General features: G+C 51.9%; 1 protein-coding gene across 2 annotated transcripts in view; it reads right to left on the reverse strand.

The window, feature by feature from the left end:
• Positions 1-25,703, reverse strand: part of ARID1A (AT-rich interaction domain 1A) — a 53,846-nt gene extending 28,143 nt beyond the window's left edge. The window contains exons 1-5 of one of the 2 annotated variants that reach the window (XM_082071247.1): positions 25,253-25,703; positions 24,056-24,284; positions 3,696-3,908; positions 2,579-3,034; positions 1,572-1,685 (exon numbers count right to left, since the gene is read on the reverse strand). In XM_082071247.1, coding sequence (XP_081927373.1) covers positions 1,572-1,685; positions 2,579-3,034; positions 3,696-3,908; positions 24,056-24,190 — 918 coding nt within the window. In that variant the 5' untranslated portion in view covers positions 24,191-24,284; positions 25,253-25,703. The other variant, XM_082071246.1, reaches the window with a different exon arrangement.
• Positions 25,704-26,593: the final 890 nt, after the last annotated feature.

Raw genomic sequence — 26,593 nt, forward strand, 5'->3', positions numbered from 1 at the left:
CCTACTCTAACAGCTGCACCCTGGATTTGTGTCTCTAAAGTATCTGATCAAAATTGGTGGACATTTAAAACTTCCAAAGAAGATCACAGAATCCCAGAATGACACAGAATCCCAGAATGTCAGGGGCTGGAAGGGACCTCAAAGCTCATCCAGTGCAATCCCCCATGGAGCAGGAACACCCAGATGAGGTTACACAGGAAGGATCGTATTCCCTCATTTCTAGGGATCCGGTGATCTTTTCTTCCATCTTGGGCAAAAGGAAAACTCGCAAAGGGCCCAATATACATATAACCGCACGGTATAAAACAAAGTCCCGCTTGGTGCTGAGAAGGAGCCACTTGTGCTAAGCAGAGCAGCTAATTCCTATAATCTGAGTCAGAGGGCGCTGATTGGGAGGATTCACGGAGCTCTATCAACAACGCGACTTCCCACCGTTCCGAGCCAGGGCAATTTCTTCAATTACTTCAGTGGCTTCACTTTTCCTACGTTCTTGGCCAAAAGATGGGTCACATGGAAGAACTTGTGGAGAGGCAGAGTGGAAAGAAACATGCTATTTAACAGGATTTTTTCCCCAGGCCTCAGAACAAATTAAATCTTTGTAATCGGGGTCCAAACGGCAGGAGAAAAGAAAGCAAAAAAAGAAACAACCCACAACTAGGTGGTCAGAACTAGAGTCACTTTGTGTTTTGGGTGACAATTTGTACCCGCAATCCAAAGGAATTATTTCAAGGGGCTCACAACAGAACCGTTCTCGCTGCGGAGAGCAGAAATAACTCTGCTCTGTTCACCCTCCTCTGACCAACCCAAGCGCAGCTTCCAACACCGACTCAGCCAGCGGCCGAGTAAAGAAAGAAAAGCTCCCTCACTTCCTACCGGTTACAATGAAATCATCGGCAAAATCAGAACTCGGCAGCTCAGGACGTTCCAAGTCGGAGGCAAAGACCAACTTGTGCAAACTAATCTTAACTTGTAACCCTTCTCCATTTTCTTGGTGACGTTTTAACCCGAAGTTAAACTATTCTGGCCCAAAAGCTGCTGGAACACTGGGCACTATCACACATCCCACTGTTTGCTGGACATACAGCAAGTAAATGCAGAATGCAAAAGAGAATATAATTCTCCATCTGCCAAGGAAGGAGCTGTGACTGATCTTCCTCACTCCAGGTACTAATAAACTTGTCTTTTTCACCAACTGTTCAGTCAGATTGGACCAAAGCAGCTTAAATGAGCAGTACAAGGATCCAATGACACAGAAAGGGAACCAGGCTGCAAAGCACCAACTGTGGGCTGAAGAACGAGAAAATACGATCAAAATGATCTCCTTTCCCCGCAGCTCAGGCTCTGCTCTAAAGGCAGTCGGCTGGTTCAGACTCTGCAAACGGACAGCTCAAAAAATCTTTTAGCTAGAACATGCGGACTATTTAGGGTTAAACTTTACCCTCAAATCCATTACTTTGGTAAATTACATTTAATCTCCAGTGGGAAGCCGAAAGCTAATGACTTAGTAAAAGGCACAGGCTCCACGAGCCCCGTTTCCACTCGTCTCTCCCCTCGCCCCGTTCAGCACTCACCGGCAGGCTGGAAGGTCTGGACTGAAGGTTCAAGTTCATGTCGTCTTGCCCTTTACTGGAAGCCATGGAGGGAGCAGATGATGCCTGGGACCCAAATGAGTCTTGAGATAACTCCTGAAACATCAAGAAACGACGAAAATAAATACGGTAATAAAATAAAGGCTCTGCCGGAATCATTCTGGTATATTCTCACACTGTGGAAGAATGATTTGCCCTCAGTGATGAGAGCAAAGAGTTGAAGGCATCACGCCTACCAACGCTGCCGGGCTGGGAGTGATGTCTAAAACATGACAAAACAGTAATTCTCCCGTTTTCTCCTATCACAGAGCCTGAAGAACAGTGACTGCCCGGGGAGGATGCCCGCTCGGCTTCCGGATCTGACAGCTCACGATAGCTCTAAGTACTTCATCGCACAAACAAGGCAACTCCGTTAAAATCCTCAGCCTTCCAAAAGCTGCCTTCGATGCATTGGCTGAAAGGTCCCAACTCCCTTTTCACGCAACTATTAAAATATTATTAAGCCTTGCTAAAAATAAATAAAATTTATAGTTAAAAAATAAAGCTTCATGATTTTATCTTCAATTCCATGCGCTTGCTGCTTTATTCTCCTCCTACAGCCAGGTTTTACATTTAAAAGCAAAATCCTCCATCACCCTCCACATGCCACTCGACAAACTGAGCTCTGCTATTGTGCTAAACCAAGTGGCTCTGGGACCACCTGGAGAACGTGGGCGGCGTGACAACCATCCCAGTATGAACTCCCCTAGACTGGTATTGCCAACCAGCAGCATTTACACGACACTAGTCTTGAAATCTGCAGTATTAGCACCATAACATCTCTGTGTAGATACAGAACTAGGTATGACAAGGCAGCACATCTATTACCGTAATCGTTCCAGCCAGCTTGCTGACTTCAACTGCCTTTAATGCACGAAGACAAGGATTCGCCCAAGTTTCTTTAAAAGAAAGAACGTTTACAGAAGGCAAGCAAGCAGGAGACGGCTTACCTGAGGAGGGGGGAAGCGCTGCTGGGAGTACGCAGACTGCTGCTGCGACGCCTGCGACGGGGGGTACGATGACGACTGCTGCGAAAGAGCCGAGGAAGCCGCCTGCGGCGTCTGCTGCTGCTGCTGGTAGGGCGACTGCGCCTGCTGCTGCGCGTAGGGCGGCTGGCTCTGTTGGTGTTGCGGGGCCGCAGGCTGCGCTTGGGGATAGGGGGTCGGGGACTGATGGGGCGGCTGAGCCGGCTGCTGGGGGTACGGCTGCGCCGGTTGGAGCTGGGGCGGCTGAGACTGAGGCTGTTGTTGCTGCTGATAGGAGGGCTGAGCGTGCGGGGTCTGCGAGGGCGGCTGCTGCGAGTACGGAGCCTGCGGCTGTTGCGGGTGAGGGCTCTGCTGGTTGTAGTACGGAGTCTGGCTCTGCTGCCCATACGCACTGGGGCCCTGCTGTCCGTAAGGAGGAATCTGCCGAAGAGGAGGGTGAGCTTACATCAGTTACAAAGGTATTTTACACACACACACACACACACACACACAGATTATTTTCAAGAGGAAAAAATTCAGAGACGTGCAAAGCAGTTAGCTGGGAACGTACTGGAAATGCGCTGCCCAGCTACTTCCCAGACAACAGCAAAAGTCACTTGTGTATGACATTCATTATCCTTGGCAGTAACAAAAAATGTTAATAGGCACCATAACTAAGTTTTTAGGAATCCCTATCTGACCACCCTCCAGTGACAGTAACATCGAAAGCAAAGACTGTTTGCTCCATGAAACAAAAGGCAGCCTTTTGAATCCTGCAAACAGTGCAGCATGATCCACGTGGATCAGGCAGAGAACCAAAACTGCCCTGTAAAGAGCTGCTGCGTCTTTAATAGAACCCGTGGCAAGAGTATCTCACTGCCCTCGCTATTGAGTTTTCCCTTGTTTGATTCACCGCTCTGTCGCTGCCTCTCTTGGAAGCGAGAGGCCCCTGTACACCCGTCACACCCAGATCCAGGTGCGGAGCAATACGCCTCTTTACCCAAGAACGGATCCCAACCCTCTGAGGCTGGTCCCTCCAGGTTCTCAGCTGCTCCTCTGCCCGCCCCTGCTATACAGAGAGAACAGAAGCTTGGTGCTCTACCTGCTGCGCATATGAGAGGCCGCCCATGGCGCTTTGTGTCCGGCTCTGCATGCCCATGGGGTATCTCTGGGGAGCCTGTGGTCCGTAGGGCTGGCCCGGGTAGCCGTGTCCTGGCTGCGGCCCCGCCTGAGCTCCCTGTTGTTGCGTGTACGGGTTGTTTCCTCCGTACGGCTGAGGCCTCATCTTCCCCATCTGATCCATCGGGCTCGAAGGCTGCAAAGCAAGTTGCGACACACGATGTACATTCCAGGAATCACTCACGACTTCCCAAAAAAACCCCAAAGAAAAACTCAGATGGGTTGGCGCAGAGAAGCAGAAGCTCATCTGCGTCTTCTCAGGTGCTAAACCCCACCGTTACATTGGGAACCACAGCGGGATTCCCGCTGCCCTTTCGAACCCGCAGACGTTTCACAAAGAACAAACCCAATGAGAAGATGTTTTATGCTGACAAATCTCCCATGGCGGGAGGACAGGAAAGAAGGGGGCAAAGATCATTAAGAAAGATGAATTATCAGCGTAAGTGGCTTTTCCCCATAGTAGGTAGTAGTTTAATGTCCAGGTATTCCACAACAAGGTAAATTTAGGCTGAAAATTTAAATATTCACAAGAAACACTGCTTCCTTCACATATAACAAGGTCTCCCAAAACACTACGGGCTGTTAATTTACACTTATGCATTTCAATTAATCCATCTTGATGCAGTAATACTACCGGGCAGTGCTACTGACACAGCGTTTGAGGCCGCAGTATTTGCCGTATTTTCTAACACGTGCCTTGTGCCTGCTGCCGTTTGTAGAATAAAGATTTCTAAATCACATTTCTTTGGGTACATGAAAAAAAAGCATCAGCCTTAAAAGCCGGGTTGCCGAGTTTTAGAGCAGACGCGATGAGGGAATAAATGCAACTTTCCTAGAACTTCCTAATCTCTGCTACCCCTGCCCGGAGCCGAGACATAACAACAGTCAATCAAATTTCCTGAAAACACTATAAACCTCAAAATCCAGCCTTCCTAGCCAGGCAGCACTATCCCCACACCGACCTGCTGCAATCAGTGACCTCTAAATGAATCGCAGGCGCCGTCTTTAACCTGGGACTGAATAAGAATCGTCCGCTGATCTCCCGATGACCTAACTAATAGCAATGAGAGTTTTCCACCCATCACCATGACAATGGGCTCTCTATTACGCCGCACCTAGCCCTAGGCTGGTATTTGTGCAGATCCACCCCTCTTGCACTACAGGCCCGCACAAGCAAATATCGCCCCAACCAACCCAGCTCCTGCTGGAAAAGGATCCCGGGGACCGGCGCAGTGTTTCAATTACGTTTGCAGAATCCACCCCTCCTAGGGGAAAAAAAGATCACTAAAAAGTTGGTGCGGCGTGCTACACGTCAGAAAATCCTCCCCCAAGAGCTTGGAGTCCCAGCACGCAGGGCCTGCAGAGGCTGGTTTGAGCAGACGCAAGCGGAGCGGCTGCCAAGGAGGGGGACGTGGCACCACAGGGAGTTAATGGTGCTTCTGGGGGTTTAATGGAGACGGCAGGAAAATCACCCCGGTTTTGGGAAGTGGGGGACTTAACTCAACTGAGATCAGGCCCCCTTGGATAAATTCGCACAAATCGATTAAGAGCCAGGTCCGAGTCCTTGCCTTCACTCAGCTCAGCCCCGGCGCCGTGTTTGCCATCCTGCGGAAGCCGCTCACAACCAGCCACCAGTGCGATGCTCTTATTGAGGCAGATTTTTGATGCCCTGTGTGCTCAGATGTGCTGGACGTTTCCCTTTGAGTCCATATTGATACTAAAACAGTTCTGAGAAAGCAACGTTCCACTTTTTATGCTCAAGTTATCGCAGGTGATACCACTGAGGAGCAACACGGAGGCAGCAGGAGCTCAGAGGACAGGAGAAGCTCTGGATCCCACAGACCACGCACCCACACGGGGTTTTGTACCGTGTTTAAGAGCAGCTTCCATTGAGGGCGTGAGGAAAAAACCCCAATGCCTTTGATGGCTGTGGCCTGAACGCTGAGAGCCGCAGTGACTCCTCTCCTGAATGGCAGCACCCATGCGGAGCTCCCATACATCCGAAGGATGCAAATCGTGTTTACATCTTTCAAGGATTGTCCCTAATGCTTCCTGAGCCTTGTGGGCATCACCTTCCACCCTGACATCTCTCCCCTCCCCGCATTATCTTCTTTGGTATGTAAAAGGAGTTTCCCAGCCCCCAGCTTTCACAGCTCAAATCTCTTTCACCTCACACCTCTTTTCTTCTTCTACCCCACCAAGCGCAGCTTTGGGGCTACGGACCGAACGTTTCCGCATCTCTTCCGTTGGTTACTTGCTTCCTCCCGGTTGTTGCCTCACCTCCGCAGCGAGGGCAGCTTCTCAAATACGCTCCTCTTTGGGGATTTTTGTAGTTTAATTTTAAATACGAACCACACGCTGCCTCTGCACAGATTTTCTTTGTGGTCACCCACAAAACTAACTGTACCTTCAGGATGGAGAGAAACAAGGGGAAGATCCGCTTTTCCACAACTCCCACAGGAAGCACGACAAAAAAACTTCAAGGAATACTTGGAACCGTGTACGCAGTCATAAAAACAAAAGAACAAACCCAAAACGTAAAACCCAAACGTATTTCCAGGATGTGACCAAGTCGTCACCTGGACTGCTCGGCGTAGGAGTTCACGGCGCTTTGAACCGGCACAAGGCCCTAATACACAGGGGATGCTGAAAACAACCACGAAGAGCATCGCTCTGAACTACAGCCTCGCAGATAAAGTTCTATAAACAGAAGAAACGTAAACGCCAATTAATCTCTAATGAAGGAGCTATTTCATACACATACTCCTGACTCCGTGCAGGCTCATTTGCGCTCCCTGGGGCTGCCGCGTGTATCTCAAACGCTGCAAAATCTCCCATTAAAGACATGCATTTCTTTCAGCAACGGGGTTTAACTGCTCTTGTCTTAGCAGCGTTGCTCTGGCTTAAAGATCCTACCATCAGATTTACTTGAATCTCAGTCCTTTGAGGGAATTTCACTACTCAAGAAAAGAAGAGTCAACCGGTGAAACGCAGATGGATCCAGGCGCTCCTGTGAAGTTTTGGGGGGGCAGAGATGCTGCACACCCGTGTTCCACCAGCCGCTTGCACAACACTTGGGGATAAATAAGGAAATACCAAACCCCGGCTGCAAAAGGCTGCGGATTCCTCTCTGGACTGATACATGGGAAATCCTTTCAGTGGGAAACCGCAGGAGTAGATTACTGTGATTACACTTCAAAAGCAAAGGCCCTGCCACAGAGAGACATAATTGAGAGAAAGTGTCGCTCCTTGATCACTGGAGTCCAGACCCCCTGCTTACACCTCCTTGCATTCATAGAAATTGCTTCTATTCTCCCTTCAATCTCGCTATCTCTGCTGTTTTATAACACCGTTAAGTACCAAACCTCAGCAAAACACGGTCCTGTCACCAGAGGAAGCTTCTGAAAGCAAAGTTGTTTGGTGTGGTGTGTAATGAAGGGGACGGCGAGACAGCGCCCCGAAGAAACCGCTGAGCTTTCCAGAAATTTCACCATTTCCAGAAATTCCACAATTTCCAGAAATTCCAGGTATTTCTAGAGCCGGAGCCTGGAACAGCAAACCCAAAGTGAGCTGAAATTGCCAAGTTAAAAGCTCTCAAATCGGTGTAACATCAGACCCTCAAATGAAACAGCAGCGCCAAAACAGCCAATTCCTCAAAAATAACGCTGGAGTTTTCCTAAAAGCAGCAGACAAGAGGATTCCACAAACAATTCTTTCAAGAGGATTCCACAAACAGTTCCGTTTGCCCAGCAGAAGAGAAATTTGGCCTCTCAAAAGAGCAGTTTGGTGAAATTGGAGGAGACTTGCTCAATGGTCCCAGCAGGAAAACAAGGAAAGAGGCAAATCCCACTTTGGAATCCAGAGCCAAACGCTCCGCAGCTGTACCGAAAAACGTCATTCTGACTTTCCCCCGTTACCTTATTACGTATTTGTGTTTTATTACAGAGGAAGAGAAGGAGGAGAGTCATTTACTGAACTCTCCAGTTCACATCAGCATCGCACAGGTTTGCAGACGTGGGTATTGGCCACAACCGGTTTCCTCAGCTGCCCCCAAAAACAGAAAGGCCAAAAAGAATAATCAAAAAGCCCTAAGCTCCCACCTTGGATCCGAAATCTTTTCCTGACCAGATCTGTTGTCCGTTTTTTGTGATAAAAAAATAATAAGAAGCATTGCCGGCTGTTTAACCGAGAGAAGCCCTAATTGATTCCCACAGTAATTAACCTGCATTTTACCTCGGAGAGTGGTAGTTAAGGAAGTCGGCACTGCTATTTATAACTCATCTCAAATTGAGGGCAGACTGCCTAAAATCTAACACATCCCAGCTGTACTCCTGTTTGAACTGGGGCCAAGGGAATTTTTTAAAGCAATCTTGGCACTGAATGAATGACACCAACAGTACGAGCGCGTGTGGTTGTGTTGTGGTGACGTAGCGGCGGAGGTGGAAGGGAAGGGGGGGGCACCGCGCTGTAATCCCGCTCCCGAACCCGCCGCCCGGCTCGGCACGGCCGGCACAACCGCGGTCGGAGCCGCCCACCGAGAACCAAACACAGGAAACGGCTTTTCCTGTGGAAACGGCGCCTTCAAGTGAGAAGCACATGGCTAATCTGCATAAAAAGCAAAGCCACCCGCTCCTGCCAGGAAGGTTCGTGCTCGTAATCTCTGGCCGCACGGAGCTGCTGCCTGCGAGGACTTGGACCCGCGCCTGATAACCCAGAAACAGCCGAGAACAGATGGGCGAGGACCCCGCAGAAACACCCGCACGTGACGCGCCACATGGCCCCGGCAATAACTATTGTTTGGCTGCGAAACGAAAGGCCGGTACAAACATAAACCCCGAGCGGGCCCAGGGAATTCAGTGAGAGGCATCAGGCTGGTCTGAGGATGGGGAGCAGCGAACTGCAGGGGCCTGGAGGTTATCGCGATGATCACAGAATCTCAGAATGTCAGGGGTTAGGAATTAGTTACCTGGGATCATTGTTGTATTGAATAAGTTGGACCAGGCAAGAGAATAAATCTCCCCATGCTTCCCCAAGCCTTCTGTGCCATTTCTATCAAAATCAACGAGCTGCACGAAGCAGAAACTCAGCCACAGCAGCACCAGGTACCGTCTACGGCTGCTCGTGGGAGAGAGCCGGGTTCAAACTCTGCAGGTTTTCCACTCCGTTGGGAAACACCAACCTCGCTGAGGCAGGGGAACCCCCACGGGAAAGTCACAGCAAACGGAGAATCACAGGGAAAACATTGTGTCTTGATCGCAAAGCCGACTAGAGGCTTTATCAACTGAGATTAATGTTTCTAAAAAGTAACCCTAATGAAAGCAGAGAGGCTGTTTTGCCATTTCTAGTATGTTCCACGTCCCCTGGAGCGACCAAGAGCTCAGGGTGCTGTGAGACACCAACACTGGGTCAGGTCTTGGAGGTGCCAACATCCAACACCATGAACACACCGCATCCACGCTGCTTCCTAAGCCCTCCCCTAAACTAAACCTCTGCCATATTTCAAAAGTTCAAGGGGCACCATGACCTGCGGCATCAAGGCAGCAGCGCCTCCATCAAGATAAACTCTATTTTGCGCATACTCACCACCGGCATGAAGGTATACATGGTGTGATAGCACCTGCACGCGAAGCACAGGTAGTTGCGGACAAACATGATGCCCGCGGGATTGTCGCAAGTCGATACCAAGTCTAGGAGATCCACCAAAAGTCTAGATCCACCAAAACCAGCCACGCTGTGCTGACGCACGCGACCAAAGGCTGAAGTGAGCGGTCAGTTGTCGCCTTGCCGCATCACCAAACCATGGCAACGGCGTGATGTCACTGACAGGACAGAACTAACGGGGCGGGGGGGACCTGGGGACACCCGGAAGGCAACACAAGATGCCCCAGCAAAGTGTTGCCAGCTTTCAGAGCTCAAGTTTGCAGCTCAGACACTGTCCTGCCTGTCCCTATCTCCACAAACTCCACGTGCAAGCAACTCCAACTGCTCCGTAACCAGCCTGGAGAGTTCAAACTGAGAAACGAGCACAAACTGACAACTGTCCTCATTCAGGAGCAAACAGGGCTCACCTTCCAGCCAGGAACACTTTCATCTGACCTATTTCAGGTGCAAGTGGCTGTGCTGAGGTCAGCGCCCCAGCCTGGACTCACCCCTTTCACAGCATTCGGAAGGGCCAGCGCACCGGGTCACGCTTCACGGCCTCTCGCCCTATTTGCGTTGCTTTTCAAGAGCGACAAGAGGCCAAGGGCATACTAAAGTTATGATACAAAGAAAACTCCTCCTGTAGTAGAGAAGATGCCCCCAAAAGACAAACCACCCACAATACCCGGCAGTAAGCACGACACTGATGCGCTCTCGGGTGTCTCACCAGGGCAGTTCCAACGAAGAGCGTGTCTTTCTGAGGATGTCGTCACAGAAATATGCGCTTCCTTTTTTTATTTTCCTTTTCCCCTCCCTTTTTTAAACTTGAGAAATCCACCGAGTTCCTCCACAACCCGGACAACACGCAGAGCCCGTGCGGCGGCACCCACCGCTTTGGGAAACCACCCTAAACCTGACCTTTGGAATATAGTACAGGGCTGGTTTGGGCCTTACAAACACTCGCTCTTTGGAAACTTGCGGGATAAATCCATTTTAAGCTACGGAAAACTCCCCTTCTTGTCCCCACTAATCTAGAATCTAACTTAGATTTGAACATATAACTAAGAAGCAATACATCATCATCCCTTTATCAATGCAGATTAAATTATCAGTTGCCAAACCATTCAAATAACTGACCTCTGCTCAGTAGTTTCAGTTCTGCAACCAGAGGGAGTCTGGTTGTTCTCCTGACTGTTTCAGTAGATCAAGTTTGACTGAAGACACTTTCTATTCCTCTAATCACAGAATCACAGAATGTGAGGGGTTGAAGGGCCCTGGAAAGCTCATCCAGTGCAATCCCCCCATGGAGCAGGAACACCCAGATGAGGTTACACAGGAAGGTGTCCAGGCGGGTTGGAATGTCTGCACAGAAGGAGACTCCACAACCCCCCTGGGCAGCCTGGGCCAGGCTCTGCCACCCTCACCCCCAACAAGTTTCTTCTCCTCTTTCAGTGGAACCTCCTGTGTTCCAGTTTGCACCCATTGCCCCTTGTCCTGTCACTGGTTGTCACCAAGAAGAGCCTGGCTCCCTGCTCACACACAGACCTCAGGACAAGCAAATGCTGCACACAAAACGGGACATTTCTAAATTACCTCGGTCAACTGCTTCTCACCGAGAGTTATCGGGAGCTCCTGGAAAGTTAAGATCGGCCCTGTTGAAAATGGCTCCGTTCCGTGATTATACATTTATTACATCTGTTCCTCTGGGGAGATTTTCTGTAAATCCAGGATACTAAATTTTAGCAGCGGAAGAAAGATGAGCGAGTTTTCTCCAAGCAGCTACACTGTGAACTGTCTCTGGCTAAACACAATTCAGTAATTACCCCATTAACATTTCTCAGCAAGAGGCCAGTCGGCACATCTCGGAGGACTTTCCCAAGCACCACTCTTACTAATACTCTTCAAATTGATTAAAATTGACCCGAGTTTTGCTTACAGGATGCATCATTATGGAACGTTTTATTCCTGAAAGAAGTCAAGCAGAAGGTGATTTGGGGAAATGAAATGGGAGCCCCAATTCAAACCCTCCTGGAAATAACCTGACAGGGTTTGTGGCCAAAACCAAGCAGGATTCGGTATTTTGTTCTATTTTTTAAGGTGGAGGGTGAGAAAGCGCCAAGCCCGCCCGTGTCTTAAAGTGCATTTGTTGATCTCATCTTCCCCCCCCAGCCTGACTTTAAGCCCTCCTTAACAAATTCAACAAATCCAGCTTATCAGGGCTCTGCATTTCAGCCGTTCTCTCCAACACGCAGTCACGCTGCTTATCACACCGCATTATTTAGGTGCCTCTCACGACCCTCAGTGTAATATTTCAACCGCTATCATATCTGAAGATGACACACAGCAGGTTTCCTGCAGTCTTGGGGGTCTCTCGAAGTCAGGTGCATGCTCACATTAACAGGACGTTTTTCTGGAGCTGTGAAAAGCTGTAGTATGAAAGGACCTGAGGTCCGGCTGATGCTGTAAAGACTGAGGTATGCTGAACTGGGAGTGGGGGAAACCTTTTTGACTTATAGCTAAACACAAAAACATCATTTCCTTCAATCCAAATAATTAGGTAACTTGTTAACCCCTCGCTCTCAGACTCCAACTCACTTCACAAACACACTTCTCAACCAACTCGCCCTGAGATTTCCAAATCCTCCCCAAATCCACGCGAGACCGAGTCTCGGCTCCACGGGGACGATCCCAGGAACACGCGATGGTTGTAACGAGGTGGCGTTCCCTTTAAAATGGATAGAGACTTCCTTCCTGGATATTAAGCCGGGCTTTAAGTTGAGCCAACCTCCTACGTCTGCTCTAATGAACTGGAGGCAAGGCACCAAAAAGCCGGGCAAGCGTCTCATTACAGCGTTGTCGTTCCACCGACTTCCACGCTGGAAGGAGCGAGCGAGCTCGTGTTGTACCACACACATGGGACCGGGCCAAGAGAAGCAGTAAAACAAGCAGGAGGAGGAAGGGCTGGGGTGGAAGAGCAAATCACACCGAGTGCCACCGCCACTCAAGTGATCTAATTTCGACCGGCAACAGAGCAGCTGTTCCAGATCGCTCGCAAGACGCAAAATATTCACTGAAGCATCACTGAAAACCTGAAAGCCCCGCAAATACATCCAGACAACAGCGACCTGTGGCAAAATTAAGTCAGCCGGCTAACTCCCCATAAACCCGTTTCCTTCCAAACACGCACTATTATCTCATGGACAGGTGTCTTTCGCTACTGAATATGTTTTCCAAATTCTAGAGTTGAAGACGACCCAATGCAAGAGGCTCACTAGAGTTTATCTGCCACAACAAAGTTAGTTTTATCAATTCATTAAAAGCCCTTTCCGCACAGAAATCCGACGGGTCCTGGTACACAGTCAAGAGTTGAAAAGGCAACTCTGGCCTGGCCTCTTAGCTTTCTAAAAACCATTTCTTGCTCATTCTTTGTCTGTAAATGCAGCATCGCAGGTTTCTACCCACTTGTCTCTGTCTGAAAGCTCAAGCTGTATTTGAATATCTCACCACTTTGCAAATTTGCCTCGTTTTACACTCAAATAAGCGGTGGCTGAACAGCCTCAACTGGACGGGCAAATCCTCACGACCTGCACCACGCTGGGGGGCAGCAGCATCTCCCAGAGGCATCGCAGGACCGGGTCAGGGCCCTAAAACACGACAGGTCCCACCTGTCCCAGCACACACAGCACCAGGATGGAGGTGACAAGGCCACGGTTGTCACCAAAGAACGGTCCAGCCATCAGAAGCCACCCCGGCCCAGCAGACACAGCTCATCTGGTCCAGAGCTTTAACAAGAGCCGGCTTTAACAAGAGCTGCGTGTCAGGACCTGTCGCTTCTCCAAGCCACGTTCCAGCATTACGCAGGTTCTGCAGAATAAACCAATTTATTGAAAAGCATGGATAACGCAACAGAAAGGAAGATCAAAATAACGCAGGAAGTCTGAGGTTTGGAATGAACCTGTGGAAGAGAGCGGCCATCCCAGGTTAATTAACTCCATCACCCTTGTCTCCCAGACCGCCAGTTCAAGCTCACGGTTGTGGGCGCCCCCTCTGTAATGGGGACCAGCCGCTGTACCTGCCCAAGGGACACACACCTCGGCCAGCCAACAGCCCTGAGTCATTATCTAATCACCTCAAGCATCTCTCAAATATTCCTCAGTTACAGGGCAGCCCTTGACTTTCACAGCACATTTAGTGTTAGCCCTGGTGTCACCTCATTAGGAAGCAACTTAGTACCCTGCCCATCCCTCCAGTATTTCATAGGAGGGATCCAACATGATACAAGATAACAAAGCTTTGTTTTGCTAATGGGAAGAAGAAAAGTTCTTTCCTTTCTCATTGCAGCAGCTGACAAATTCAGATGCTATTTTTGTGGATTTTATTGAGCCTTCTCTTATTTTAGCCTTAAAATTCAGCCTTCAAGACTCCACTTGGGTTCCACGGAACCAAAAATATTTAAAGCTGCAGTAATGACAAGTTACCATCTGCATTTACCAAGGATGCTCTCGGTAAGTTTATAGCAACAACCCATCTCCAGTATTTATACCCATTTGCATCGCGAAGGCAGAGCTGCTGTTGTTGGTAAGAGGTTGGGGGAGATGAAAAGACAACATAGGCAAGAAATTAAGAGCTTCAGCCAAACCAGGGGGTTTATTACACTTTGCAAGCCCGACACGAATCGCAGCCCCACAGCAGCACAACGTCATTGTTATTTAAAAATAATAATTAAAAGTAAATTTAAAAGCGCCCACCAGCCCTTGGTTGTAGTGATTTTTGAAGCCTGGGCCTGCAACCCCACTCTCGCTTCTGTCCTTGGGCTTTTATTCCATCTACGCCCAGAAAGAATTCCAGCTTTCTTTTACGGCAAAATGAGCAACGCGGGAGTTGCTCGGCGAGTTGAAAGGAGCGTGTGCTGGCAGCTGGCGAGAGGATCCAAAAATTCACAACCGTGCCAACGCCATGGGGGGAGGAGGAACAGCCAACGCTGCAAAGTCTTCGCTGGTTTCGGGAACAGGTATAACGAGAAACTCAATTCAGATGAGAAAAGGAAGATGAGACGTGACTGTACCTCGACAGCGGTGACAGCTCCGAATGGTTTATTGCCGTTTACAGAGCGATCAGATTTAACGCTCACCTTCATACGCGTTCGCCGTTCGGTACGAGTATCGCGGTCGCCTTGACACGTGCACTTCAACACCGTGTTCAGCGTTAAAGCCACTGAACCTCAGCAGCAAATTACACCACGATCTCCTAATACAATACGCCTAATTAGTTATTCACCTCGGACAACGGATTTACACCTTGCTCCGGAGAAGGGAGACGAGGGTTAAGGGCCAAAACGCCGCTGAAAACCGACGAGCGTTCAGTTGCCCTGGGATATTTCATAGAACACTAATCACTTCATCTGATTTTAATTCCCCACACCGAATCAGCATATAGCTTTTCAAAGGAAATCTTGTCCTAGATTGCAAGGTAATCAATCACAATTAACGAGGAAACAAGCTTTTGGAGCGCCGTCATGAACCACAGAGGAAGGCCAGCGAAGGCGGGTTAGAAATATCTTTAAATACAGGTCTGTTGGTCTGTCCTGTACGTCCAGCGCACATCACCAGGCCCTTGGCTTCTCCTCCAGAGAACGCGGGTGCATTTTACACCATTTCCATTACGAACCCTCATCCACACTCATGACTTCCCCACCAACATGGCCTGTTCTGCCACAGCAGCTCTAAATGACATTCCCAGAAAGGTGATTTTTCATAAAACCAAAGGAAACTCTTCCAGGGTAACCCCACGCCCAGAAAGTACGATCGAGTTACAGCATTAAACTTGGTTTTGAGAGATACGGCAACACGAGAGAGATGGGGTGAACGACACATGGAGCCTCACTAGTGTATTGTAATAAACCGAGCCACCAGGAGATACTGTGATACCTAAACACACTCCCTACTGCAGTGCGGCCGAGCATCCCCACGCAACTTTAATAAAGAAGTCCAAATCTTTTATACGCAGCTGCCCCAAATTGTTTCCAGGGGATCCAAAGCGTAATTACCACAAGCCCTCCGTGCAACAGGAAGCAAATGAGTTTGGGTTTATTTTCCTTAATAAAAAATAGCCCCGTACCCACACGGCTGCCCCGTCCCCAAGGGTCCGACTCAACAGCCTGCGACTCAGCGCAACAAAAAGGGCGTTTCTGGGAACAGTAAACTGGCCTTGGATGGGAAACCTTCTCCCTGATCAGCAATACCAGCCGCTAAGTCAGAGATAACACCAAAAAACAAGTTTTAACTAATTCCAGCACTTCCTCCCTTCCAGTGTCTCTTCTGTAGGAACTTTCCTTCAAAGCATTTCACAAGGAATCTGAGGGAAGGTACCACTCTGGTACCGGTTTAATTATTTACATACAGTTAATGAACACCAGATTCTCCTCCTAAACTCACACAGGGTGCATAGTCCTATAGTCATTTGGACTTTAAATCCATCGTCAGACTGTTACGAAGGACGAAACTCCCCAGGCCTGCAGGAAGGATCCCGCACAGAGGGACCAGGTGGCAATGAGGACAACGAGGACAATCCCCGAGTCATCTGGAAGGAAAAGGAGACATTTCCAATTTAACTAGCACGTTTATCTCAATGAACCAGGGAATGGACAGAGAGCCACACGTTTAAAAGCAGGTTACCGTGCACTCCAGCCTGTGTTCTGCACACCTAGAGAGCCCAGGACAATGAGAGATGCTCAGTTAAGACAATTTGAGCTGGAATATTTTTCCTAAAGCCCAACGCTAAGGGTGGCCAAGCGCTGGACAACGAGGCAGCCCCATTGCATTCTGTTTTCCCATCCTGCCAACACAGAATCACAGAATCCCAGAATGTCAGGGGTTGGAAGGAACCTGGAAAGCTCATCCAGTGCAATCCCCCCATGGAGCAGGAACACCCAGATGAGGTTACACAGGAAGGTGTCCAGGCGGGTTGGAATGTCTGCACAGAAGGAGACTCCACAACCTCCCTGGGCAGCCTGGGCCAGGCTCTGCCACCCTCACCCCCAACTACTTTCTTCTCATATCCAAGTGGAACCTCCTGTGTTCCAGTTTGCACCCATTGCCCCTTGTCCTGTCACTGGTTGTCACCAGAAGAGCCTGGCTCCATCCTCCTGACACTCCCCCTTTCCAGATTGATCCCCAGGAATGAGTCCCCCTCAGTCTCCTCTTGTCCAGCTCCAGAGCCCCAGCTCCCTCAGCCTTTCCTCACACGGGAGATGCTCCACTCCCTGCAGCATCTTGGTGGCTGCGCTGGACTCTCTCCAGCAGTTCCCTGTCCTGCTGGAACTGAGGGGCCACAACTGGACACAAGATTCCAGGTGTGGTCTCCCCAGGGCAGAGCAGAGGGGCAGGAGAACCTCTCTGACCTACTGACCACCCCCTTCTAACCCACCCCAGGTCCCATTGGCTTCCTGGCCACAAGGGCCCAGTGCTGGCTCATGGTCACCCTGCTGTCCCCAGGTCCCTTTCCCCTACGCTGCTCTCTAATAGGTCATTCCCAACTTACACTGAACCTGGGGTTGTTCCTGCCCAGATACAAGACTCTACACTTGCCCTTGTAATATTTCATTAAATTTTTCCCTGCCCTCGAGCAGGACACCGGGCTGCACGACCTTTCCAATCCCGATCCAGACCTCTGTTCAACACCAGAAGTACAGTCACATAGGCAACAAACCAACAGCGAGATGCTGCGGGCAGCACAGGCTCCTCCTCACCAAAACCATCAAAGCCAGCACTGCAAACCTGAACCAGAATGACCATTTTCAGAGCAGGTGCTGTTTTCTCTGCCTTCTGCTTCTCGGGCCATATTGATGCTGCTGAAACCACCGTGTTTAACGCGGTGATTCTCTCCGGGGGAAATTCCAGAGTCCGAGGAACTTCAAGGATTTGTCAGTGAGAAGAGTCGCAGGATGGGAAGTCACCTCTGCTCCCACCACGTCCCAGTACAGACCTAACGCTGCTCTTTGGTCCCTTTTGGTTCACCACGCGGTCAAACGCACCCAAAACACCCACGGCTGCTCTAGAAACAACTCCCCACCTACAACCTGCAGCTTCTCAGCACAGCCTGGGCACAATATTCATTGTCCAGGAGGAAGAGGAGTTACCCAAGTTGAAGAAAAGGGGAGAAAAAAGATAGAACGAGTTGCTAGCAACTGAATTTGTCCTTGAAAGACTTTCAATTACTACAATTAGGGAATTGATGACATGCTGGTTGTCACATGAAATGCCAATAGCTGTAATGGAGCAGGAGCTTTTTCAGAGTTATTTACACAAACTGATTTTTCACGGGAATTTCATAGGAATTAACATACACATATACACGTCCTATCTTCACCCTCTCACCCTCCCATAGAGAAATTCCTTTAGAGAATCCCCCTCTTTATTTGCTCCTGTCACCTTTCTTCTCCCCCCAAAATAAAACAGAACATGATGAGAAATCTAGCTATGGTTACCATTTTCCTCTGAATATATAAAGCAAAATAATAATTTGCTGAGAAATTCTGACATAGCATGTATTAAGTTCACCTATCATTATGTAGCATCCCTTACATTTCACTACAGAAAACTCACGTCTATGTTGTGTAAGTACTTACTGAGCTGAAATACTCCAGAAAGGACAAACCTGGAAACGTTCTTCTCAATGTAGCCCAAAACCACTCAAAATCCGACCAAACTGCAAAGTTCTAACACCAGGAGTGCAGGTGCACAGACGAAGAAATGGGAACCCCTCCCTCATCCATATGTTAAGCCATATTATCATCTGATTAAGACACTCCAGGAACTGGTACAATATGCACATGAGCTCAGGGCTGAGAGAAGCGGCTCCTCCTGTTCCAGCCTTGGCCAGGTTTGTGCTTTAAAAGGGTCTTAACAATATATTCAGCTAAAACCGTATAGCGGGGCGGAGAGACGGTCTCACAGCACAGGATGAGACTCAGAACACCCATTTTCTACCTTCCGTCCCAGCCTTAGTGACAAGTTCCCACATCAGCATCTCGGCCGCTCCCGTGGAAAAGTCACCGTAAGAGGTTCAGACCTCATGTTCCTCCTCTGAGGCCTGAAACCTCGTTTCTACAGCATTTCAGCCTTAAGAATGATGAGCACACACTGGATAGAGCAGAGACGACATGACGTTTATTATCGGAACGTTACTGGAACTGTTTCCAACGCAGCGCGGTCCTCCCGTGCCGCACAGTCCACACGGCCTCTCTTCGGGCGACCAAATTCTCCGCTTCTCCTGCCGCTAAAATGAAAAGGGACAAGGCAGCAGTTCCTGGCGTGAGCGGGAACAGGTGGACAGAGGGACCCAGACAGAACCACGGCGGCTCCGGCCCGGCGTGCCAAAGAAAACGGCTTTCTCCTCCCATCACTCACTTCTGCCCAAAGATTTATGACACCTAGTGCAGTTTTACCGCCGCGCACAGAGAAACTGAAGCCTGAACTTCTCGAAATCACCGCGACGGAAAAACTTCTTGCAGGACTTGTCAAAAGCCTTTTTTTCCCAGGGAAAAAAACAACATTTCCTTTCTATTTTTTCCACCAAAACAAAAAGGGAAATATTACTTTGCATTCTCGCAGAAGAAAAAAGGCAAGAAAGGGCAGTGCTAAATGCCGACAAGTTTCCCTTTTCCATTCCCCCCGTCATTACAATTCGGTTCCTGCTTTGCCACCGCTGCTGCTTGAGCGCAACTCAAACGAGGAATCAACCCGACCAGATGCAGGAATTCAAACGCACCGGGTGTAAACCAGAAAGGGCATCTTTCCCCTCTCATATTTTAATTGCCCAGACCACAGATTGGGATTCATGGGGTGAAAACTGGATTTCCAAGTTGGGGATGCTTCTTTGGAAAGAGCAGGAAGAAAAAGGGTGGGAAAAAACGGCGTGTGAATTGGGAGGTAAAATGAACAGTTGCACTATTCAGCCTCATTTTAGGCCTGAGTTTCTCTCTGCTGGGTTTTGTTAATGTGAGCTTCATGTAAGACCCTTCAAAGGGTCTCATGTAACGCTTCATTGAATTAATTAACCCGTTTTTCAAGGCTACAGAAGAAAAACACAATATTATGAACACACCGAGCTAACCAGAACAGTAAAACACAGCAACGCAACAGAATATTTCGTCTTGTTCCCCAATCCCAGTTTCTAATATTATTTAAGAACAGTTCAACTGTTTGTTGAGTCGCAGCAGGTAAAGGGAATTAAACTGGACCGAGTTGGAAGGAAACAGCAGCTATTCCAGCCAAAAAACAGAAAACAGCCCAAAAGTCAACCATAAAACCTCTTGGAAATCACATTTCTGTCTTGCAATCAACACCATTATGAGTGAGGCCGTATGTAGAAACCCTCTCCTAGCACGGATAATAAATAAGGATTGACAGAGCATTTCATTTGTAGTTTGTAAACGGCGGGTAAACCTTGCTAACCCTGTTTTACCACCAGAAAAAATCCTACAGACCAATCCTGCGGTTTGCTCCAGGTTTCCAGTGAACTGGTGGTGATAAGGGCAAGAAAAATCAGCTCCAGGTGAGAGTCTGAACTGATTTGCTGTCCCCTAATTTACACATATTGTCCCCTAACTTACACACATCCTGCCTGGAAACATCGGGCACCTCAAAACCCAGCACCAAGAAGAAATTTTAAGAGAATCAGGCAATTTGGAGTTCACTTCAGATGAGCGCAAACCACTCAAAAAGCCTCCAGCATCCACATCAAACTACCTAAAACTTCACAACTAAATTAAACCAGCGCTATTTTCCTCATTTTTCTAAAACGGAGACGGCTCGTTGGGCAGCAAACCCCAATTAAAAAAGATGTGCTGCTCTCCTTTTATTGAAGATCCGGCGCATCCTGCACCTGACGAGCGATTCAAAGGCTCCAAACGTGACGATGCTGAGCAGGGAAAACCCAGCGACAGAAGCCGCCAGGAGCCAGGTCTCGATTTCCGATTCCAAGACATCATTGGCAGCGCGGAGCCGCTCGGTGCCAATTCAGTGCAAAAACCATATTTTCGACAACATTTTTCATGCCTCGCTCGCTACTGAAGTTGAGATCTAAGTCAACAAAAAATAGCTATTGCGTGGCAACAGGCCCAAAAGCGCTTTTTTTTATTATTATTATTAACATACGATTTTTAAACCGCTTAAAATAGAGGCCCGGGGACGTCCATGGGGAGGTTACCCAAGGCGTCAATGTTTAATGCGATCCAAAGACGGCTCCCGTTACAGGAGCCAAAGCGTGTGCCCTGTTATTAAACAGGGAAGTCCTTTCTCCTTACAAGTTTCCCTTAAGTCCCAAGACAGCGGGAAAGGCAGCGGATTAATAAGAACTGCTGCACGCACCGGGGGAATGGGGTGGGAACACTGAAAACTCACATCCCCGGCCTGATTTCGCACAAGTGATTCCGATGGATCAACCACACATTTCTCAGCCCGCACGCTGTGAAACAGCTGTTCTGGTTTGTGGATCCTGCTCTGTGTTTGCCGGTTATAAATGTAGATGTTTTGATTGTGGTCCCCACACACGCGAGGACCACGTTGGACTTCGTGGCGCTCCCACTCAGCATCACATCCCAGGACCTGTTCCAGACTGGAATGTGCCCCTCCACGAGTGCTCGTATTCCCATTTTATTACAGGAAAATCCCACCAGAGCAACTCTCGCACCAGAAATCACTTTGCCCTGCTTGGCGAGCAACGTGACGGAACGACGGCATCATCTGTAAATCCTCAAACGTGGCAAGGGTTAAAGGGGTTTCTCTTTTCTGCCTGTCCCCGAACCTCACGTTTACTATCCCGAGGAGCTCCACGCTCTTCCCACATCATCTTCTCCAACGTGCACCAAGAGATGCTCTTTCTAATGCCTGGGCAACGAATTACATCCTCGGCTTCTCAGGAGTTAGGTGGGAAGCACGCGCTCTGTTCATCGCTGTGCAACACAAAGACAAGACACAGAGCTTTAAATCCTTCCAGCCTAGGGAATTTAACAGAGCACACAGCAAAACGAGGCTGTAATTTAGGGCTGGAGTATTATTATTAATCAACCAACTCTTGTGGGCAGCGCAGATGACATGTGAAAGCTTTTTTCATCGTGCCGGATGAGTCTCTTCTTTCTACAGCAAAATTGTCACTTTGAGTCCAATAATCTTTGGCACAAAAAGGAATGCGAGGTGGTTATTTGGTTTTCAGGATGGAGCAGTTGTTGGTTTACTTGTTATAAACACTATTTGTACTCCCTAAAGTTCAACTAATTCTCAGAACAACCATTCATTAATAATTCCAGTTTATGGGATTAGTTATTCAAGATATTATTAACACACATATCAACAGCTCATGGAATCGAGTTAAATTCATTTTCCAAGACAAAATAAGCTTGTTTTACAACTTCGTACCAGAATACGGAGGGAAGGCCACATTTGCCAGGCACGTGCTGTAGTAAAACACCTGCTTGAAGAGTTCAACCTGAGGCCGTAATTTTAGCCCACACTTTAGATAAACTGACATTTTTCAGGATGCAAAAAGTACCTTCAAGTAAACACCGTCACATCCGTGACATTCACCCCAACGCACCACAGCTCTATGAACATTTTCACCAAGGATCATCAAACACTCGCTACCGCGGGACGGTTTAATGACCGCAGCGGAGATAAGATCCACTCTCTTCGAGAGCGCTATTGCAATCTGACAGAAAAGACAATTAAGTGATTCAAGACGCTGAAGGAGACATCGCCTTCGGTAATCAAGGAACAAAAATTAAGCAGTTTTTCAGATCAACACAAGAGAAGTTCTGAGCGAGGCCGCACGTCACACTCCACGGCATCAAATGTCCCCGACCCGGGGCCTGAAGTTGGAGCAAAGGGCCCAGAATGGCCAGGGATGTCTGTCAGTCCTTGGAGATGCACGTCTGAGCACAGAGAGTAACCTGGTTTAATCAAGGTTTCCAGATATTAGACGCCAGCAGCTCTTCTCCTGTATCTAAAATGTCTGTTCTGCGCTCCCCTCCGCACGTTTTCTAGCCATCCGTATTTCCAGCAAACAGGTAACTCTACACGCACACCACCACATTTAGTTCTCGGGCTCATTTTGCCTATTTTCAGTCCTTCGAAAAGCAAAGAGTTGTGACACTTGAGCCTGATCACAATCAGCACCTCAATGTTCGCAATAAGTCCCTTTATTGATGGGGGAAGGAGACACATCAGTGCTCACTCAAAGTCAGTCAAAATGCGCCCTCAGACACACAGCTAGAGGCCAGGCCTGGCCTATACTAAAGCAATACTGACCGTAAATCGATAATTCACCATTTTCGGTGCTTTAGCCGCAACTTTGGGTTTGATTGTTTTGTTGTTCGGTTGGTTTCTTTCTTCTTATGGCTGTAACGCACCCCAGAAACCCCACATTCTCCATCTAATAAAGAATCCAAAGAGCCCCAGTTTTGAAAAGGGCCAAAATTAGCCAGGAACAAACGCATCCTCAGCTCCATCAAAGAAATCATTTATACCGAAGGGAAAGTCACATAACCAAAATAAACAGCAAGCCCATTGTGCAGAGCGAGCCCTGCCACTGTTCCGACAACACAGACTCTTATTTCCAGGCCGCATAAAACATCGCAAGCAAAATAAACCCAAGGTACAAACAAAATGCCATCGCCTCCTCTTTTGTTCCGGGCACAATGCAACAAGGGCCGGCTGTCTGGGGCCGCGCTCCCACCGATGCGGGGCTGCCACCCGACCGCCTCAAGGTCACGGCCGGTTCCGGACGAGGAGAAGGGGGCTGAGGAAGCGGCGAGGCGGCCGTGGGTCCGGGGCTGGCAGAAAAAGCCGAGTGTAAAAGTTTATGAGCTCATCAGGATTGTTGTACCATTACATCAGAGGCAATTATAAATGGCCAAGAGCAGGAGATGGGGAGCCAATCAGATCACAGATAGGATGTCAACCTAAGACCAACTGTCTCCTGGCTTTGACAGAAGGATTTTACCTCCATAATTCAAATCCCAAACCAAAGCGATCTGCACTCGCTGCTCCCATCGCCGAGCTGTTTACCAGCGCTCCCAGCCACAGGCCCCGACCCACGGCCCCGCGCGGGGAACGTGGCCCCGACCGGCCGGGTCGAGCCGCGGCCGCCCCGCCGGACCTCGCCGCTCCCCGCCGGGCGCTGCGGACCCCCCGGGGCGGGGGCCGGCGGGGGGAACCGGGCGGCGGGGCCGGGGCGGGGGCGCGGATGGCGGCGGCGCTGCCGGGGCCACGCGTTGGCCCGGGCGGGCCCGCCCGCAGCCCTGGAACCCCGCGCCCGGCCCCGGCTGCCCCTCGCCGCCCTCCGCCGGGGCCGGCGCAGCTGCTCCCCCGCCGGAGCCCCCCGGAGCGGGCCGGGGCCGCGGGGAGGAACGGCGGCCGCTCGCCGGGAGCCTCGCACAAAGGCTGGGGAGGGAGGAAGGGAAGGCGGCGAGGCAGCCATTTTAGAGCGAGCGAGCAGGCAGACAATGGCAGCTCCCTGGCAGCGCCGGCCCGGCGGGGAGAACCCGCGGGAGAGGCGCCGGCCCCCCACCCCCGGCCCCTCGCCCCCCGCCGCCCCCGGCCCGGCCCCCCCCGGCGCGCCGCCCGCCCCACGCGGCCCCGGCGTTACCTGCTGGCTCCTGCCGAGCGACTGTCCCCCGCCGCCGCTGCTCCCGGGGCTCATGGGCGCGTGGTGGCTCCTCGGCGGGGCCCCGCCGGCCGCGGCCCAGCCCTGGCTGCTGCCCCCGCCGTACTGCGAGACCATCTCCGCTGCGGCCGGGCCCTTGGCGGCGGCTCCCCCGTCCTGCGGCCCGCCGCTATAGTCGCCCCCGGGGTACCCCTGGTAGCCGCGGGCGGAGCTGGGGGAGGTGAGGAGCTGGTTGAGGGTGGGGGTGGCCGTGGGCTGCGGGGTGGCGCCCCCTCCTCCTGCGCCGCCGGCGGCCGAGGGCCCCATGACCCCGAAGCGCTGCTGCTGGAAGGCGGCGGCGGGGGACTTGGCGCCGGCGGCCGCGGGAGCGGAGCTCTGCGCGCTGCCCCGGGGGGAGCTCAGGGCGTAGGCCTGAGGGGGAGGCGGGTAGGAAGCGGCGCTGCGCCCGGCCCCGGCCGCATAGTAGGAGTTGTACTGGTGGTTGGGGAAGCCGTGCTCGGCGCTGCCGTGCGAGTTCTGGGGAGGGGGCGGCCCCGCGGGGGCTCCCGCCGGCCCCGGGTAGGACTGCTCCAGGCCCCCGCTCTGCAGCGCTGCCATGCCAGGGCTTTGTTGTCCGCCATGTTGGTGGAAGGCAGCGGCGGCGGCCGCAGCGGCAGCGGCGGCGGCAGCAGCCTGGGCGCCCCGGCCGTAGGGCTGCCCGAAGCCGTAGGCTGGCGGGGGCAAGGCGGCCGGGTGGGAAGGGGGAGGCTGCTGCGGCGGCTGCTGCTGCTGCGGCGCCCCCACCCCGTCGCTGCTGCTGCCGCCGCCACCGGGCGGCTCCGGGAGGTTATTGTTCAGGGTGGCGGCGGCAGCGGCGGGCCTGGGGCCCGGGTTCCCGTTCGAGCTCTTCAGGTCGGACTCGGCCCCTGCGCCCCCTCCGTTGCTCTCGGCCCCGTCCTGCAGCTCCTTCCCCGGGGGGCCCTCGCTCTCCGCCTGCTTCTCGCCGCCGCGCTCCGCCGCCGCCTCACCCCCCGCCTCCTCCGGGGGACAATCCCGCTGCTGCGCCTCCGCTTTCTTCAGCTCGGATGGAGCCGGGGCGCCCAGGCTGCTGGCGGCGGCGGGGGCGACCTGAGCAGCCATGATCCCCCCCTCCCCACCCAGCCACCCCCCCCGGACCGGTCCCCCCGAGCTGCTCCCTGCCTGGCCGGCCGGCGTGAGGCCTCGCTGCTCTGCTGCTCCCCGCTCAGGCGGCGGCGGGCTCTTCAGGGCAGCGGGGGCTCATTCCCCCCCGGCCTGCTTGGCGAGGCGGGGAGGGCTCCGCTGGGCTGGGCTTCCCGGGGCCTGGCCCCGCTGTACCTCCTCGGTTGCAGCCGGCGGAGAAAGGGGAGGAGGAGGGAGTGGGGGGGAAGGAGGAGGAGGGGGGGACCCGGGACGGGGCTCCCGGTGCGGGAGAGGCGGGAGGGAGGGAGGGGGACACGGCGGGCGGGCGGGCGCCGTCCCCGGAGCCGGGCCGAGCGGCGGCGGGGCCGGGCTGGGCGAGCCGCGCGGCAGCTCCGACTCTGGTCCGCGAGTGGGGCTCAGTCCGACACGAGGCTCAGCACTGCCATTTTACCCAGCGCCGCGGCCGCCTGCCAAACCCGGAGCGGAACGGAGCGCGGCCCGGACGGGAGCCTCCCCCCCGTGACAAAGGAGGAGCGGGCCGGCCCCGGCCGCTGGCGGCTCCGGCGCGGCGGAGGCTGCCGCTCGCAAAACCCGCAGCGGATCCGCGGAGCCGAGCGCGGGGCCGGTGGGGCGGGCAGGGGCGCAGCGGCCCCGGGCCGGGAGCGCGGGGGAGCGGGCGGCGCGGGGGCAGCGGCTTCTCTTACCGTGGCGGGGCGGCCAGGCGACGTCCTGCGGCGGGAGGCCCGCGGGGCAGCGGCCAGGGCGCAGGGCCAGCGGCTCCGGGGGTTCGGTGGAGAAGATGGCCCGTGGGTTAACCAAGCGCCTCTTCTTTGTCCCTAGAAATTCCATTTAGAATTAGCCTTTGCAAACTCTTAGCGGTTGTCATTTCCTCTCTGCTGGTTGTGTCCCTCTGGACGAGGTGTTGGCGGCACGCCAGAACTATAACTGCACACACGGACGTCCAAGAAAGTCCGGTTCCCGCTCCTGCCAAAGCGACGGCAGCGGGCACCGGACCAGGAACTCCTTCGGAGAGCCTGGATGGGGACGACCAAAACCACCTGAACGTGTCTAGACACAACACGTTGAGCAACGGGACAGGATGCTCCGGCAATCGCAAAGGGTAACGCGGTGCCGGAGCTCCCCAGCTGTCAAGAGGTGCACTGAGAATTAGGCCATCCGCTTCTGCAACCGTTTCAGACCCGGTTTCCCACGTCCCACATCCCCGTGGCCTTTCCCTGAGCCGGGAGGAGAGAAACGTACCTGGAACTCTGTCCTGGACGCAGCCCGTCCTATGCCGGCAGGGTGTGTAGCTGCGTATTTGACTTCAAATGGTAGGGGTCTGCATGGAAAACACACAAAGATGGGTTACTTGGATTATAA

Source organism: Streptopelia decaocto, assembly GCF_964273445.1.
Source record: "Streptopelia decaocto genome assembly, chromosome: 23".
NCBI lineage: Eukaryota > Metazoa > Chordata > Aves > Columbiformes > Columbidae > Streptopelia > Streptopelia decaocto.